Source organism: Salvelinus alpinus, chromosome 16, assembly GCF_045679555.1.
Source record: "Salvelinus alpinus chromosome 16, SLU_Salpinus.1, whole genome shotgun sequence".
In the NCBI taxonomy this organism is placed as follows: domain Eukaryota; kingdom Metazoa; phylum Chordata; class Actinopteri; order Salmoniformes; family Salmonidae; genus Salvelinus; species Salvelinus alpinus.
This window is the reverse complement of record NC_092101.1, coordinates 18,489,787-18,508,490: the sequence shown is the minus strand read 5'-3', so window position 1 is coordinate 18,508,490 and position 18,704 is coordinate 18,489,787. Positions and strand designations below refer to the sequence as shown.

General features: G+C 42.3%; 1 protein-coding gene across 1 annotated transcript in view; it reads left to right on the top strand.

Moving 5' to 3' along the window:
• The first annotated feature begins 2,155 nt into the window (after positions 1 to 2,155).
• The window catches only part of LOC139541030 (single-stranded DNA-binding protein 3), a 97,610-nt gene continuing 81,061 nt past the window's right edge, over positions 2,156 to 18,704 (top strand). Inside the window, exons 1-2 of the mRNA XM_071345185.1 lie at positions 2,156 to 2,326; positions 9,934 to 10,006. Coding sequence (XP_071201286.1) covers positions 2,271 to 2,326; positions 9,934 to 10,006 — 129 coding nt within the window. The 5' untranslated portion in view covers positions 2,156 to 2,270. The remainder of the gene's footprint in view (positions 2,327 to 9,933; positions 10,007 to 18,704) is intronic.

Below are 18,704 nucleotides of genomic sequence, written 5' to 3'. Positions count from 1 at the left end.
TTAGAGTGGGTCCAGGGTATCTGGGATGATGTTGTTGATGTCAAATCAAATCAAATTGTATTTGTCACATGAACCGAATACAACAGGTGTAGAGCTTACCGTGAAATGCTTACTTACATGCCCTTAACCATGACGTTCAATTGCACTTCATAATTCCAGATGTGGATGCTATAGGGCTATTGTCATTTAGGCAGGTTACCTTAGAGTTCTTGGGAAAACGAACAAGTGTGGTCAGCTTGAAACATGTTGTGATTGCAGACTGGGACAAGGAGAGGTTTAAAATGTTAATGAAGATGCTTGCCAGCTGGTCTGCGCATGCTCTGAGGATGCGTCTGGGTATTCTGTCTGGTCACGCGGCCTTGCGAGTATTAACCTGTTTAAAAGGGCTGTTTTAAAACAACTTGCGGGCCATTTGTTTACTTTTTGTTCAGTCATGTTACCTAGCTAGCTAACAACCTGCTAACTTTGCTAGAAGTATGGAGTTTCTAAACCCAGAATACCAACAGCTCGACACATCCGGGAACGCTTCTCGAAGCAGACTCGACAGACCAGACAGAGGTTTGGAAAGTCAATGGGAGAAGTGAAAAATTCTTCCTTAGTTGTTAATTTTCTCGAGATTTAAAGGCACATCTAGATTTGAGTCAATGCCTAAAGTAGCTGTACATGTTATTACTCCAACTTAGTGAAAGTAACAAACTGACACGTTTTCATTTTCGTCAAAAACAACTTTATATCAAAGAAGTGCCTTTGATTTGATGGCCTACACATGCGCAGTTCGGCGCGAGACGATCTAGAGACCGATGACATGTTTCTGGCATGAGCTTAGCTAACCAACGTCGCCATGACATCGCCTACAAGCGTGATCAGGGATTTCTTTTGGAGAAGCAATTTCTAGGCATCTTCATACTATACAATCTTTGTTAGTAGGCTATATCCGAACATTTGGGGGGACAGAAAGAAAGGAAAAGGAATAGCTTCTTCAGAAGATCAATGATCATAGCAATTAATGAATGTCTGATCTCTTGCATGTCATCATACACGTGATGTTCTTAAAGAGGCATTTTACAATATTCTATGTAATGCATCTCAATAGGAAAATAATGCTTTTACACAATGGAGAAAAGTAATATGCCCAACAACAGGCATATTTACATCCTCAGTAAAATATATTACAAATCTGTGACTCAGTTGTGATGCACAATACTTAAACTGATACATTTTGTGGATACTGACTTGTTATTTTCATATGTTTTAATGCTGGCAGTAGCCTTTCACACAATGGTCAGTTTGGCTATTTGTATAATTCAATTAGCTACCGTGAAATGTATTTGTCCAGCCCCTCACCTCCCCAGGACTGCTCAGTAAATTAAGTCAACGTTGGAGTGCAGCGAAAATGGGCTTGAGCCTTTGGTCAATCCAGTAGAGCCCTTTTGAATGTATGATCTGAGAAATGTAAACCATCAGCTGACAGTGAAATGTAGTACACAAAGCTCATGTACTCTCCCAGTTAGTGAGCACAATCCATTTGTTTCTCTTTCAGGGACTGAACATTTAAGAAGTCTGCATAGGTCTGAGTGAGTGACCTCTCAAAATAAAGCTTGCTATAGCCTACCCAGTTTTCTTAGACATGTTCTCTTCTGAATCGTAGTTATTCATTGCGAAACCTAGACATTTATTTGTATTGATTATGATGGTACATGTCTTACGTATGTTACCCATAGTAGTCTCCTTTTTCCCCAGTCAGAATTGTAATGCTGAGAGCTCTCTAATGGGTACATTATTCAGTTCAGTCCATTCATTGTAACCTGGTAGAAAAAAGAGACATCTATAAAGTAAATACTTTTTGTATCATGGTCAGACAAAATTGCCATTTTGAACATTTATATTCAAACAAGTACGAAGGCCTTAAGCTGAGGGCTTCAGTTAGTCTGTTTTTCATATCTCAATCTCTTACATGTTTCTGAGGTCAGTAAACAAGAAGAGTGTGCGTTCTCCTTTAAGAAGCCCCTACCATTCCATAGCGGAGGGAGTAAGAATACATTCTCGAACAGCGGTTAAGAGGGGGAAAAAAATCCACCAGCGGTCTGTTTCAAGTCCCCCCAATAGAAACTGTGCCTGATTTGTGGCCAATGTTGGAGATGTAAAAAAAAAAAAAAAAAGGAGGGGGGGAGGAAAAACACTAAAGGGGTAGCTATGGAGATAGAACGTTTTCCTGGCTGCTTTCTTTGACAGGTGTTGAGAGGGGTAAAAGTCTTAAAACAGAATCCAGCATGTACGCCAAAGGTAAAGGAGCTGTCGTCCCTTCCGATAGTCAAGCGAGAGAAAAGTAAGTGAATTATGCACCATTTAAGAGTTTTACATGGTTAAAAGGAAGCTCCAACTTTCTAAACTATAGCTACCATAATTTAAAGGTGTGTACAGTACTCGCTCGCTTTCCTGAGTGTTGTTTACCCCTGCCGTGGCACGTCTCTTTAACTTTTTTTCTTGTTAGTTGCACTTTCTCGTTCTTTTAGATGATATTTATTACGAAATTCTCGCACGTTGTGAACGCAACGCACGGAAGAGTTGTTCAGTCTTTTGTAGCTATGTTTCATTTGGGGTTCCAAATGTGTCGCTTTCTGGAATTTAAAGATATAATGTAGCGCGCATGCAGCGATTGCATGAAGTTACAGAATTGCTACTGCGAAAAAATATTTTCTTCTTGAGATTCTATTTTAAAATATGGAATATGTCTGATGCCTTTCTAGATGGAGTTGCATTGACGCTGACTCTCACATTGTTTGAATGTGTAAAGTTTTGAGACGTGTTACGAGGGACTTTTCAAAATGCAATCGACCCGTACAGAAGGTCTACTAGATATCTTCTAGACGTCTATGCTACATGTTGTCTTACCATATTCGTGTTTATTAAGGACTTGTGCAGGACATCCCACATGAGGAAATGACGAGGACTTTGTCTTGTCTGTTAAATTAAACTTGTACTTGTCATTAGTTATACCTACATTAGCGGACTAAACTCCACTCCATGGTAAAGGAAGTTTATACATACGTAAACTGTTTTTAGGCATGGTATAAGCAATGTATCATCTATGTTGGAGTGTTACTGTAACATTTTAAAATTATATCGAACTGATACATGTTTTAAAAACCTTGGACTAACACTTATGGAAAAAATTATCTCAATCCTTTCGATGAAATATTTTGTTTCATTATGATGCTTTGAATATTAATAACTGCTACACAAACTATTGTGTAGGGATTCTTATATCAGAGTTCAAACGAATCTTTTATCCTCTTTAGGGGTAAGCAGAGATACTGCCACAACTTTTAAAATGTCAGATGAACGATTTTGATCATAAATGGATACTCTGATTTAAACCAGTGCTTTACATGAAGGCTACATCTTATGTACTTTGTTGCTTTCTATGCTACACAAACTATTGTGTAGGGATTCTGATAAGAGTAGCACCGCTTCGTTCATGGCACAGCATGATTCCAAGAAGGTTGTGATATGAGAAACACTTTGTTACATATTTACCTTTCACAGACGGTGTAACCGATGACTGACACACAATTATGAACAGAGTTTCTTGTCCCAAGATCACAGTGAATACTGTGCATACATTAGATCAAGGCAGCTGGATAGCTATGCATGTTGCTTTTTTTCTCATGTATGAATAAATACTTCTTAAAAATGACCAATTTTCAAACTTTTGGAGCGTTTGCTGCTCAGCCAGATGTTAGAATGATATTATGTAGTTAGTTTTCATTGAAAAATATTTAAACTTACTTGCCTAAGTTTCATTCATCCTATTGCTGACTGTGTGGGATCATCATGATAAGTATTACTTGTTGGCTTCAGTTCTGTGTCTTAATTTCACCCAAATTTGAATGTGTGAAGTAAATGGCATATTCTCTCCGTTAGAGAAAATCTTTCCTGTGTATTGACAAACGGAGGCAGCATTGTGTGCTGAGGGAGTATGAATCCTAACTGAAAACAATTCCATGTGGTTCATGTACCAATACAGCAAGAATAATGAATTTTGAATGGGCATGTGATGCCCAGATATTACCTGATTTTATTATATGGAATCCTTTTAAAAACTTGTGGATTCCTACATATGCATCTTATTTGTTTACAATCAAAGGCAGATCCCTTAGACACAAGTGCTCTTAAAATGTAGTGTTGACAGAATATTTCCTCACCTAGTAATACAGAGACATACAGTAGTTGTGACAGTAGAACAATATTCCCTCCACCCCATCCCTTTAAGTTTTACCTTGAAGTTAAATGAAGATACAGTTGTCCCGTATGTCCTTTGTCTTGTTGTATGTACCATTCCACACAAGAAGTTTCATTCACAAGAAAAATGAAGTTATTTGATTGATTGGCATCAGTTTAAGCAGTGAACCCCCTGGCACCATCCTCTGCATGTGTGAGTTCTGTCTCTGTGTGTTCTTAGAGTCCGGTGAGCAGGTGATGTCCAGAGTGAGGATGCACTTACCTTCTCACCTAACTAATGACTCTGCCATGCACCATGAGGCAAACACATGTTTCTCTTTACGCTATGGTTAGTCAGGACGCTACCCATGTTGTCTGAAGTCTTGTTAGATTAACTCCTACTTAATTTGGAAATTGAAATGAAAGAACTATATGGTCTCTCTCTCTGTGCATGTGGAGGTCGTCCATTTCTCACCAACATGTGTAGAATACTTGCTGGTTTAGGTACAGCAGAGGGGAGACCGTAGAGTAAAGGTATCTAGTACAGAACCACTGATAGAGCAGATGGAAGTTATAAAAGTGCACCAAGAATGGGGAGGGTATAATGGCTTATCAAAACCTTGGAGGAATCTAGAAGAATAAAGACTGAACCTGAGCTTGGTAACTTTTTTTTTCTCAAAAAATTCTACAAAATCACTAAGATTTTAATCTGATGACTGTGTCATTCAAGGAAATGCTCGACCTAGAGTTCAAGAGAGATGTAAAGAATGGAAGAGATGTTTGTTTGTTTACCTGTCCTTGAGGAGAAGCGTCAGATGCCTGTGGAAAAATTTAGAACAAGAACTCGTGCCCTTGTGACGAGAGGAATTAATTCCATCACACTCACTCTTTCTGCACTTGATTTAATTTGATTTCCACAGGGTTGAAACAGAGGCTCCAACATTAATATGACCTTATTGTTTGTTAATTACAACGTCATTGAAATGTGCTGAGGAACCCGCTATCACAGGGCCCTTCCATGGAATTCATCAAATTGAATGTTTCTCATCGTGATACAGTAGTCGGTCGTGCGTGACCCTGTCACACATTGTAGTCTTTACATTTAAGGCAATGCATACTCTATACATATAGGTTAGGCCTATAAGACATTTCTTTAATATTCAGAGGATAATTGAATATCTTGAATAAAGTGTTTGATTTGAATGTGTTTCTTTACATCCACACCCTCCCCTATATTCACATGGAGTTTAATAGAGTTCTTGAGGTCTGAATGCACGGTTTTGACATCACACAGATGGCCCTGCCATATGCATTTTGGACTTTTGAGAAAGACATTTAAGAACCACGTACTCACGTATGCAAAAACATGCCACTATTTTGTGATGAACCTCTGATTTTCTCTGGTTTGCTTTGAATGAATATGCTCATATTCAGAGGTGTCAACAGTCAATTAATTTGGTGCATTGATGCATCCGCACATATTTGTTAGCTTTCTCACTTTTTAAATAAGTGAGACAGTATAAATATTGAGGCTACGTGCATGAAGTCAGTAATCAGGTTGGTCACGGCACAGACAAACTCATGAAGTCTAAGCGTATTCTGTTGATTACACTAGCCCACACATTATATCAATGTTATAGTGACATGATACCTTTGTTTAAGTCTTATGTAGCTAATTTATTAAGTATAGACAGTGTGGAGTAGTCCAAATCACTGTTATTTCAGTACACTAGTAGTACATATTCATTATTAACTGATAACAATATCTATTAGCTGCTTATTCCATTTATAAACCATGTCTGCTTGGTATCCTGATGGTATTCTATCTTTCTCATAGAATCAAACTTTTGTTGAAATGAATCAATTTCCCCAAAATGAAGACTCTCAGGTTAGAATACAATGGCGTCCTTTCAAGCGGAGCATGTCCATAATTGTGGAGTCAATTTAGCTCGAGGCTAGCTCCTGGTAAAGAGACAGATGACTTTGGCAATGGGAATCAATTTTTGAGTTTATTAAGCTGAAGTGTGTGTGTGTGGATTAACCCATGGCTGGTTTAAGCCATGCGTGTGTACAGTCTTTTGTCACTGTTTTGTGTCTGCAAAAAATGGCCGGCAGTGTAAAAATGTTAATTTAATCTTAGTTTCATCTCATAAACAGGTAGCCTAACACTTGGAGAATGAAATGCTTCCAGAGGTGTCCTTTTAATCTATGCGTCCTCCTTTGCTTACAAGACATGTCAGTACTCATCAACTTGCGATCATGATCTTAATTCCTCTAGGCCTAGGCTTTTGTGAAACAAGGAAAAAACTAAAAGGGCATTATGAAAACTGATACAATTACTATCTTGCATTCACCCCAACTCCCTTCTCCATCACTTCTCATGCATACCTTATCTAACCAAGCCCATGCATACCTTATCTAACCAAGCCCATGCATACCTTATCTAACCAAGCCCATGCTCTCGCTGCTGAATTATTTACATCAAGACAGGAAAGTTAATTTGCTAACTGTCTGTGCTTTAGCTGGCTAAACTTGGCAGAGGTGCTTTCATGTCTTGCGGGAGCGTAGTCTGATAGCCTGGGGTGGGATGTCAGGAGTGTACCTTGGATGAGGTGGAAGATCTCCCCTTGAAGTGTGGACACCGTGTAAAACTCTGGGCTGACTGTGGAGCAAGGGCTGCTGACTGCCTCCCTGTCCCTGCCTCTAATGTTAGTTACTACAGAGAGGATCAAACTAAACCACCCACTCAACAGTAGTTCTCTAACTGAGAGAAGTCTACTGGTCTCTTGTCTCCTAACCTTTCCACAGCATGTAATTTGTATGACCATTATCCATGATGATGGGGTTTCAGTGGCCTCAGAGCTCTTTAGCTGGAGTCTGGCACGGAAGAGAGCAGTGGCTTAGAGGGGTGGACTGGACCAGCAGAGCAATGGATTAGGATGTTGAGATTTTTTTGGGGGCACCTGAGACATCACTAAAAATGACAGAGAAGATGACCCAGCACCACTCTTGGTACTCAGGGGTTGTAAATATATTATTATGGAGATGTTCCCTTTGGGAGGTCAGAGGACATGGAGCTTGTGTGTGTCAGATGGAGTCTCGTTTCAGTGAAGGTTTTTGTATGAACGTATGCCTTGTGCTTGGTGTCAGTGCTCTGTCTGTCTCCTGTCATGTGTAGCCCTAGTGTCTCCACTATGGTCGTAATCCTGTAGATCTCCCTTCTCTCATCACACCATCACACAGTTGTCTTAACGCCTAGCAAGTTCCCTCTCTCGATCTCCTTCCCTCTGCTGACGCCATCTCTACCTGCGCAGGGAGAGTCTCCACAACCCTCTTCCCTTGGCGGAGTTACACTCAGTGCTACTGACAGTGCAACAAAAGGTGTCCCCCGAAGCCAGGATTGAATGAGTGTTTTTAAATAATGCATTAGAACAGGGGCAGGTGCCCATCACCAGGGCACAGAACCCCTCAGATCATACCAGTGTAGCCATGAAAATTTCATCAGGGTACTCATGGGAATTTCTGTTCGATCCAGTTCAGTGTGGACCAGCTTATAGAAGTCCACGCATGCCGCTGGGTATTACAAACAGCCATGAGGTAGTCTTCTTACATTTTACACCAGCCGCCTCCCCTCTGGACCAGGAACCTGACAAGTTTTCAGACTGGGAGAGCACAGGTACTTCCTGGTTAAAGGAGCGCTTCGTTTTTTGACTGGTTTCATTTAAGTTCTTTCAGAGCACATTCCCAGTGCTCAGTTCTCACTGGCTGGTTTGAATTAAACTCAGTTGAGACGTGATTACAAACGCCACCAAGCATTTTCAGTGTTACCAGGTAGTGTCGCGTGGTGACACTCCCCTCTATGATGAGATGCGTATGGAAATATTGCAGCCAGCGGTTTGCTCCACCGTGTCATTCATTTGAATATCATGCCATTACCCATAACCCATTGTTCTGCCCATCCTTCTCTTCTACCATCACCCTTGACCTACCCTCTAAGCAAGGGGTGTCAAACATACGGCCCGTGGGCCGGATCCGATGCTCTACACAGACTATCGGTAACATTTCAACTAACTATCTACTAACCCTAAACTTAACCGTTGCCTTAACCTTAACCCGTACCCTAACCCTTACTCTAAACCTAACCGTAACCTTAGCAAGCAGTTGCTTATCAACAGATAGTTGGTTAATAGTATGACCATCTGTAGAGCATCTACAGAAGGACTACCCAAATAAAGTGTAAAAGAAAATGTACAAAGCTGTGGATAGAGGATTTATAATTAAGTGCGACTCTGGACCTCGACACCCCTGCTGTAAGCAGTCACTCCAGCATAACAAATCCACAGCCATAAAACAGACAGACCAGATAAAACACTGTGGCCATGATTGTGTTCGTTGTGTCCAGAACCATTTGTTTACACTATATTACTGAAATGAGCAGTGAAATGAATACGTCTGATGGAACACTGAGAAATAATTAAGAAGATAGGTGTCCCCTTTAACTAATGTCTAATGTTAGTCAAAACTGTTTTTTTGCAGTCTGTGGAAGAAATGCTTCCCTTGTATAAAGCTGGCATATCAAATCAATGATTACTTCGAGACGATCCCTTGTGCTTGGTTCAACATCCAGCACAAGTGTTTCTGAGACAGTAGATTTAACCTAATGTGACCAAACTGACTTTTCTTTCCTTTTTTTTTCTTCACAATTTTGTTATCCAATTGGTAGTTAGTCTTGTCTCATTGCTGCAACTCCCATACGGACTTGGGAGAGGCGAAGGTCAAGAGACTTTGCGTCCCCCGAAAAACGACCCTGCCAAGCTGCACTGCTTCTTGACACACTGCTTCTTGACACACTGCTCGCTTAACCCAGAAGCCAGTCGCACCAATGTGTCGGAGGAAACACCGTACAACTGGGGATCGCGTCAGCGTGCATGCGCCCGGCCCGCCACAGGAGTCGCTAGAGCACGATGGGACAACAACATCCCGGCCGGCCAAACCCTCCACTAACCCGGACGACGCTGGGCCAATTGTGCGTCGCCTCATGGGTCTCCCGGCTGCGACACAGCCCGGGATCGAACCTGGATCTGTAGTAACACCTCAAGCTCTGCAGTGCCTTAGACCGCTGCGCCACTCGGGAGGCCCTTTCCCTCTTAGTAGAGTGTGGGTTCATCACTAGTCCAGGAGCACAGGGAGCACAGTAATTGCCAGCACAGGCGTCTAAATGACAGTCATAATGATACCAAAAATGCACACGGTAGTGAGTTGTCAGATAATGTGACACCGACCCACGCTTGGCTGTCTCTGCTTTCCTCTTGTTTTCCTCAGCATCCATGTTAAAGGAGGAGCTCCGTAAACCACAGATGCTCTTTTTATTTTCTTGAGCCTCCCAATGGCTTCTCCTTAGAGTCTGCATGTTATCTGGCTGTCATTGTGAAAGTCTCTGGCTCCTACTGTAAATGTTAATACTGTGTACATACAACAGGTCTGACCAAAAACACAATTGTATTTTATTACGACAAAGCCTGCGTTCTCCTGGTTAACCCCACTGGTCTGTAAGGAGAGATCCAGTACAAATACATTTTTCACCTGAGCGCCAGTTGGATAGGCTGCCTGCTAGCCCGGGAGAGGGTGAGAGATTCTCCAGAGCGAGGTGGAGGTGATGGAGGAGGTGCGAGATGGAGCCTCGACATTGACCTTTTTCTCTTTGTTTTCCAGGTTAGCTTTATATGTGTACGAGTATTTGCTGCACGTCGGCGCACAGAAATCAGCACAGACCTTCCTGTCAGAGGTAAGAAATGGCTTTAGAAGAACTTCCTGAGGTGAACGGATGAATGGGATTCCTCTCCATTGTATAGCGAGGGATGGAATTTACATTAGCGGTAGCCCTGGGGTCAAGAACCAATTTGGGCGTCTCTGCTTTGTAACACAAGTAATTGGATTCCAAAGTTTTGTATACAATGATATGGATGTAATGGGTCTAGACTAAGCTATAAGTTGATGAATAACAGCAGTATTAGTCTTAAGATTTCTATAAGGACAATAAAAAATGTTTGGGTTCCATATCAACACCTAGGCCATGCTCCTTCCTCTATTAGCCTGATGGCACCTGAACTGTCAATGAGAAATAGCCCATGTAATGTGTTGCATCCTCTTCCTTAATGGACATCCTTCCTCCATAGTGGCCTAGTATTCAGGCCTTCACCTCTCTAACACCTTCACGCCTTAAGCTTGCTACAAGCTTCACTTGCATAGATCTACGTGCCGGTCCATGCATTTTTAGTCTCCCAAATAGCAGCGATCTCAAGGGGGCAATAACAGAGATTTTTCTGAAGTCTCCCCCTTTTGAGGTAGACAAAGAGAAATCGCGTTGAACTTCACTAAGCTAATTTGAAAGAGAACCAACTGCATATTTAATTAATAGCTAGGCCTACATGTAATGAAAGTTTAGGTTTGATTAACATCTCCTCGTTTTGTGCCTGCTAGTAGGCTGTAGGTTATTCTGCTAGCACTAACCTAGCTTCCCACATCTTCCCCCATGTGAAATAATACAATTTATCAATTTGCCCTGGCAAATATTCTTATAGCCTACTCACCAATGTAACCTATAACATAATTCCAATTTGATATGCTGCTTCAGTGTATTCGCTCCTATGTCAGCAAAACATCTAATGTGGTCATATCACATCTAATGTGGTCATATCACATCTAATGTGGTCATATCACATCTAATGTGGTCATATCACGGAGAAAAGGCATATGGCTACCAGTTGTTTTTACTGTCTAGAAGTAGTTACTTCTCAACAAAATACATTTTTGGGGGGGATTCTAATAAGGCTACAATGTTTGGTCTATTGTTTGAACAGTCGTTGAGACTGTATTTGGTTATCAATGCAGAATATGCTACTTTGAAGTATAGCCTATAGATCAGATCAAGGAACCAAGTAACAACATGGCGCCGTAAGGAATGATATGGCACGTCTCAATTTTCAAGTTGCACAAAAGTGTGTCGAATGCTCCCGCCCTTTTTGTGACGGGAAAAACGACATTGCAACTACTGCGCTATGCTCCGTATCTACTGTCTCTTTAATGTGTGTAGACCCCTTTTATGCTGCTCACTAAATATTGTACCATTATGGCTGTGGAAGAACTTTACTGGCACGCAAATAATGGAGGACTATATGGTAAAGACAAATATTATTTCTATTATGTATCAGCTGTGCCCTTTCCCTAGGGTCAGGAGGTTCTGTGACCACTTAACTGGTGCAGGAAGCCATAACTAGGGCCATGAGAGGTTACTTCTTCAGGACAAATTCCTGGCCCTACTTATACTGCTCTGTGTGCCCTCTGAAAAAGTTGCCTTCTGAAAAAGTTGGGTTAAACTCCAATATCCTCTCTCAGTGATACCCTGGATGCTCATACTAGTCTATTTAACTCCTAGATTATTTATCATTCATTTAACCAGCAGTGAGAGCTCTACTCACACCTTTGGAGTGGTGTATATGCTCATTTGGTTCATAACTGCTCTTTAACACTCCCATGTGTTAGAAGTCAGATTTAATATGTTCATTTAGTTGGATGAATGTGTACAATTGGTTAATAATGTTCTTAACCCCTGGACCTGCTAAAGTGATCTTTTTCAAGTGCAATGAAAGGTTGTGATTTTTCTCATGATTTATTTCATATAAAATAAACTCTGGCCCGTGTTCAAGCACAGAACTATTTCAGTGGTGTGATTCACCCAGCTTACATCACAGCATTTCCCCTCCTGTATTATAATCTGTTCAGCTGTTATCATGTATTACAGCGTTGATGTTTCACCACTGTTCATGACTGTACCTGTGTCACTGCGTTCAAAAATGTCTGACGCATGGCCCAGACCTACGTATGTTATGTTTTGAAAGATACAGGCGCATTTTATTTATTTTTGCCTCAGCTGGGTGTCCCTTATCAACCACACAGGAAAAGGAACGTTAGATGGCGGTTTTCTAAAGCAGCCTAATTTCCTTAGAGATACAGTCATGACCTGGAATTTACAGCATACTATTATACACAGGCTATATGTATTTTCTCCTCAGTCTTAAACTAAGATGTTGCTCTTTATCTTTCTCAATGAATCACACACATTCCATATGTTCCCTGCCATTTACAGTGCATCTGATTCAGACCCATTAACATTTTGTTACGTTACAGCCTTATCCTCATCAATCTACACACAATACCCCATAATGGCAAAGCAAAAACAGGTTTTTAGAATTGACATAAGTATTCAGACCCTTACCTCCGCTATTTTCAGGTCTCTAGAAAAGTCTGGGCTCTGGCTGGTCCACTCAAGGACATTCAGAGTTGTCCTGAAGCCACTCCTGCCTTGTCTTGGCTGTGTGCTTAGGGTCGTTGTCCTGTTGGAAAGTGAACCTTTGCCCCAGTCTGAGGTTCTTAGCTCTGGAGCAGGTTTTCATCAAGGATCTCTCTGTACTTTGCTCCTTTCATCTTTCCCTTGATCCTGATTGGTCTCCCAATCCCTGCCGCTGAAAAATATCCCCACAGCATGATGCTGCCACCACCATGCTTCACCGTAGGGATGGTGCCAGGTTTCTTTCAGATGTGATGCTTGACATTCAGGCCAAAGAGTTAAATCTTGGTTTCATCAGACCAGAGAATCTTATTTCTGATGGTCAGAGTCCTTTAGGTGCCTTTTGGCAAATCCAAGCTGTCTGTCATGTGCCTTTTTACTGAGGAGTGGCTTCCGTCTGGCCACTCTACCATGTGCTGCAGAGATGGTGGTCCTTCTGGAAGGTTCTCCCATCTCCACAGAGGAGCTCTGTCAGTGACCATTGGGTCACCACCTCCCTGACCAAGGCACTTCTCCCCCGATTGCTCAGTTTGGCAGTGCTGCCAGCTCTAGGAAGAGTCTTGGTGGGTCCAAATTTCTTCCATTTAAGAATAATGGAGACAACTTTGTTCTTGGACCTTCAATGCTACAGACATTGTTTGGTAACCTTCCCCAGATCTGTAACTCGACACAATCCTGTCTCGAAGCTCTACAGACTTCCTTCGACCTCATGGCTTGGTTTATGCTCTGGCTTAGCAGGTGGCTTAGCAGTTCAGACGTCTTTTTCTGTTCCGTATTGTTCGTGTCCTGTATATATATATATTTACACCTTTCTTCGCATATCTTTTATCTATTTTATTATCCAAGAACTCAACTACAAAAGCTTTCCTGCAAAAGCTTTCCTGCAACCCGCTTCACCAATTACAAAAAGTATTACTTACCTCAATCTGAAAATCCATCGTGGAAGCTAGCCAGGGGCTAATTCAGAAGCTAGCCTGAAAGCTTAACCAGAAGCTACTCCGATAGCTAGCCAGAAGCTAATCTGTAGCTGCCCCGAAATTAGCCGGTTTGCTGGCTAGCGTTGGTGTTTCAGCTGCCCACGTTTAGTGGTCATCAGCTATTCCTTTAGCTCGATAATCTACCGGCACTTTTGTGCAACGCGACTCGGACCGGAGCATTCCGGGACTCTTTTTTTCTCTCAGTTTCCCCGGATTCCAGCCGCAGGCTCTGGACACTTGTACCTTGATTTCGCAGCTAGCTAGCTGCAAACCGTGTGACTATTGGCTTACGTCGACCCTAATCATTCTGGAGCTAGCCAGCTGAGGAGTTCCATCACCATCCGGACCCGTTTCTTTTGTTGCTGCTGCAGATACGGAACCCCACCGGGCCTTCACGACTGACTGCCGCGACTGACTGCCGACGTTATCTGCCCGAGGGATTTATCCAACTGGCACCTCCGTCCCGACGTTACCTGAACGCTCATCTGAGGCCCGCTAATCGTTAGCTGTCTTATCGGCTGCTATTTGAACAAGTATATTGGACAACTATTATTATTATTATTATTTATTTATTTTATTTTTTCCTTGGGTCACTATATCTATTTTGCCAATTTGGATTGATCCCCTCTACCACACGGAACCCCACTACACGGAACCCCACTAACCTACCGACGGAAACGCACGAGGTATCTACAAACAGACCTCCATCCTATGCTGCTACCGATAGCCATATACCCGGCCAGCTGTCTGGATCGCCACGACCCCAACCAACCTCTACTCACTGGACCCTTATTGATCACTCGATTAGCATGCCTCTCCTTAATGTAAATATGCCTTGTCCATTGCTGTTCTGGTTAGTGTTTATTGGCTTATTTCACTGTAGAGATTCTAGCCCTGCTCTCTATACCATATCCAACCTCTCAGTTCCACCACCCACATATGCGATGACATCACCTGGTTTCAATGATGTTTCTAGAGACAATATCTCTCTCATCATCACTCAATACCTAGGTTTACCTCCACTGTATTCACATCCTACCATACCTTTGTTTGTACATTATTCCTTTAAACTATTTTATCGCCCCCAGAAACCTCCTTTTACTCTCTGCTCTAGTAGCTCTAGGCGACCAATTCTCATAGCTTTTAGCCGTACCCTTATCCTACTCCTCCTCTGTTCCTCTGGTGATGTAGAGGTGAATCCAGGCCCTGCAGTACCTGGCTCCACTCCTATTCCCCAGGCGCTCTCTTTTGATGACTTCTGTAACCGTAATAGCCTTGGCTTCATGCATGTTAACATTAGAAGCCTCCTCCCTAAGTTTGTTTTGTTCACTGCTTTAGCACACTCTGCCAACCCGGATGTTTTAGCCGTGTCTGAATCCTGGCTTAGAAAGACCACCAAAAATTCAGACATTTTCATCCCCAATTACAAGATTTTCAGACAAGATAGAACGGCCAAAGGGGGCGGTGTTGCAATCTACTGCAAAGACTGCCTGCAGAGTTCTGTTATACTATCCAGGTCTGTTCCCAAACAATTTGAACTTCTACTTTTAAAAATCCACCTCTCTAAAAACAAGTCTCTCACCGTTGCCGCCTGCTATAGACCACCCTCTGCCCCCAGCTGTGCTCTGGACACTATATGTGAACTGATTGCCCCCCATCTATCTTCAGAGCTCGTGCTGCTAGGCGACCTAAATTTGAACATGCTCAACACCCCAGCCACCCTACAATCTAAGCTTGATGCCCTCAATCTCACACAAATTATAAATGAACCTACCAGGTACCACCCCAATTCCGTAAACACGGGTACCCTCATAGATATCATCCTAACAAACTTGCCCTCCAAATACACCTCTGCTGTTTTCAACCAAGATCTCAGCGATCACTGCCTCATTGCCTGCATCCGTAATGGGTCAGCGGTCAAACGACCTCCACTCATCACTGTCAAACGCTCCCTGAAACACTTCAGCGAGCAGGCCTTTCTAATCGACCTGGCCGGGGTATCCTGGAAGGATATTGATCTCATCCCGTCAGTAGAGGATGCCTGGTCATTTTTTAAAAATGCCTTCCTCACCATCTTGAATAAGCATGCCCCATTCAAGAAATTTAGAACCAGGAACAGATATAGCCCTTGGTTCTCTCCTGACCTGACTGCCCTTAACCAACAGAAAAACATCCTATGGCGTTCTGCATTAGCATCGAACAGCCCCCGTGATATGCAACTTTTCAGGGAAGCCAGAAACCAATATACACAGGCAGTTAGAACAGCCAAGGCTAGCTTTTTCAAGCAGAAATTTGCTTCCTGCAACACAAATTCAAAAAAGTTCTGGGACACCGTAAAGTCCATGGAGAATAAGAACACCTCCTCCCAGCTTCCAACCGCTCTGAAGATAGGAAACACTGTCACCACCGACAAATCCACTATAATTGAGAATTTCAATAAGCATTTTTCTACGGCTGGCCATGCCTTCCACCTGGCTGCCCCTACCCCGGACAACAGCACTGCCCTCCCCTCTGCTACTCGCCCAAGCCTTCCCCATTTCTCTTTCTCCCAAATACAGTCAGCTGATGTTCTAAATGAGCTGCAAAATCTGGACCCTTACAAATCAGCCGGGCTAGATAATCTGGACCCTTTCTTTCTAAAACTATCTGCTGAAATTGTTGCCACCCCTATTACTAGCCTCTTCAACCTCTCTTTCGTGTCGTCTGAGATCCCCAAAGATTGGAAAGCAGCTGCGGTTATCCCCCTCTTCAAAGGGGGGGACACCCTTGACCCTAACTGCTACAGACCTATATCTATCCTACCCTGCCTTTCTAAGGTCTTCGAAAGCCAAGTCAACAAACAGATTACCGACCATTTCGAATCCCACCACACCTTCTCCGCAATGCAATCTGGTTTCAGAGCTGGTCATGGGTGCACCTCAGCCACGCTCAAGGTCATAAACGATATCGTAACCGCCATCGATAGGAAACAATACTGTGCAGCCGTATTCATTGACCTGGCCAAGGCCTTTGACTCTGTCAATCACCACATCCTCATTGGCAGACTCGACAGCCTTGGTTTCTCTAATGATTGCCTCGCCTGGTTCACCAACTACTTCTCTGATCGAGTTCAGTGTGTCAAATCGGAGGGTCTGTTGTCCGGGCCTCTGGCAGTCTCTATGGGGGTGCCACAGGGTTCAATTCTTGGACCGACTCTCTTCTCTGTTTACATCAATGATGTCGCTCTTGCTGCTGGTGATTCTCTGATCCACCTCTACGCAGACGACACTATTCTGTATACTTCTGGCCCTTCTTTTGACACTGTGTTAACAACCCTCCAGGCGAGCTTCAATGCCATACAACTCTCCTTCCGTGGCCTCCAACTGCTCTTAAATACAAGTAAAACCAAATGCATGCTCTTCAACCGATCACTGCCTGCTCCTGCCCGCCTGTCCAACATCACTACTTTGGACGGCTCTGACTTAGAATATGTGAACACCTACAAATACCTAGGTGTCTGGTTAGACTGTAAACTCTCCTTCCAGACTCACATCAAACATCTCCAATCCAAAGTCAAATCTAGAATTGGCTTCCTATTCCGCAACAAAGCATCCTTTACTCATGCTGCCAAACATACCCTTGTAAAACTGACCATCCTACCAATCCTCGACTTCGGTGATGTCATTTACAAAATAGCCTCCAAAACCCTACTCAATAAATTGGATGCAGTCTATCACAGTGCCATCCGTTTTGTCACCAAAGCCCCATATACTACCCACCACTGCGACCTGTACACTCTCGTTGGCTGGCCCTCGCTTCATACTCGTCGCCAAACCCACTGGTTCCAGGTCATCTACAAGACCCTGCTAGGTAAAGTCCCCCCTTATCTCAGCTCGCTGGTCACCATAGCAGCACCTACCTGTAGCACGCGCTCCAGCAGGTATATCTCTCTAGTCACCCCCAAAACCAATTCTTCCTTTGGACGCCTCTCCTTCCAGTTCTCTGCTGCCAATGACTGGAACGAACTACAAAAATCTCTGAAACTGGAAACACCTATCTCCCTCACTAGCTTTAAGCACCAGCTGTCAGAGCAGCTCATAGATTACTGCACCTGTACATAACCCATCTACAATTTAGCCCAAACAACTACCTCTTTACCTACTGTATTTATTTATTAATTTATTTTGCTCCTTTGCACCCCATTATTTCTGTCTCTACTTTGCACTTTCTTCCACTGCAAACCAACCATTCCATTGTTTTATTTTTATTTTTATTTTTATTTATTATTTTTATTTTTAAATTTTTTTTAGTTTTTATCTTACTTGCTGTGTTGTACTCACTTCGCCTCCATGGCCTTTTATATTTTTATTTATTTATACATATATTTGTTTGCCTTCACCTCCCTTATCTCACCTCACTTGCTCACATTGTATATAGACTTATTTTTTTTTATTTTTTTTTCACTGTATTATTGACTATATGTTTGTTTTACTCCATGTGTAACTATGTGTTGTTGTATGTGTCGAACTGCTTTGCTTTATCTTGGCCAGGTCGCAATTGTAAATGAGAACGTGTTCTCAATTTGCCTACCTGGTTAAATAAAGGTTAAATAAAAATAAATAAAAATAAAATAAAACATGCACTGTCAAATGTGGGACCTTGTGTCCAATCAATTGAATTTACCACAGGTGGACTCCAAGTTGTAGAAATATCTCAGTGATGATCAATCTGAGCTCAATTTCGAGTCTCATAGCAAAGGGTCTGAATACTTATGTAAATAAGGTATACATTTTTTTGGTTTTAAAATATAAATTTTCTAAATTTTCTAAACACTTTTTGCTTTGTCATTATGGGGTATTGTGTGTAGATTTTTATTTAATCCATTTTAGAATAAGGCTGTAATGTAACAAAGTGGAAAAAGTCCAGGGGTCTGAATACTTTCCGAATGCACTGTATGTGTTATCAAAATATAACCTGTAATGAGAGAGCAGACTTTAATGTGACTGAGCTAATGTCACACATGGAAATTATAATTTAAAACGGCGGATATCAGGCTATAGAATATAAACATTAGACATTGTATCTCAAGGTGTGTTTGCGAGGCTAAATCAAGCCACAACCTGTCCAGGTTGACACAACAAAGTCAAACAGTAACCTAGTCTATTACAATGCTGATAAAT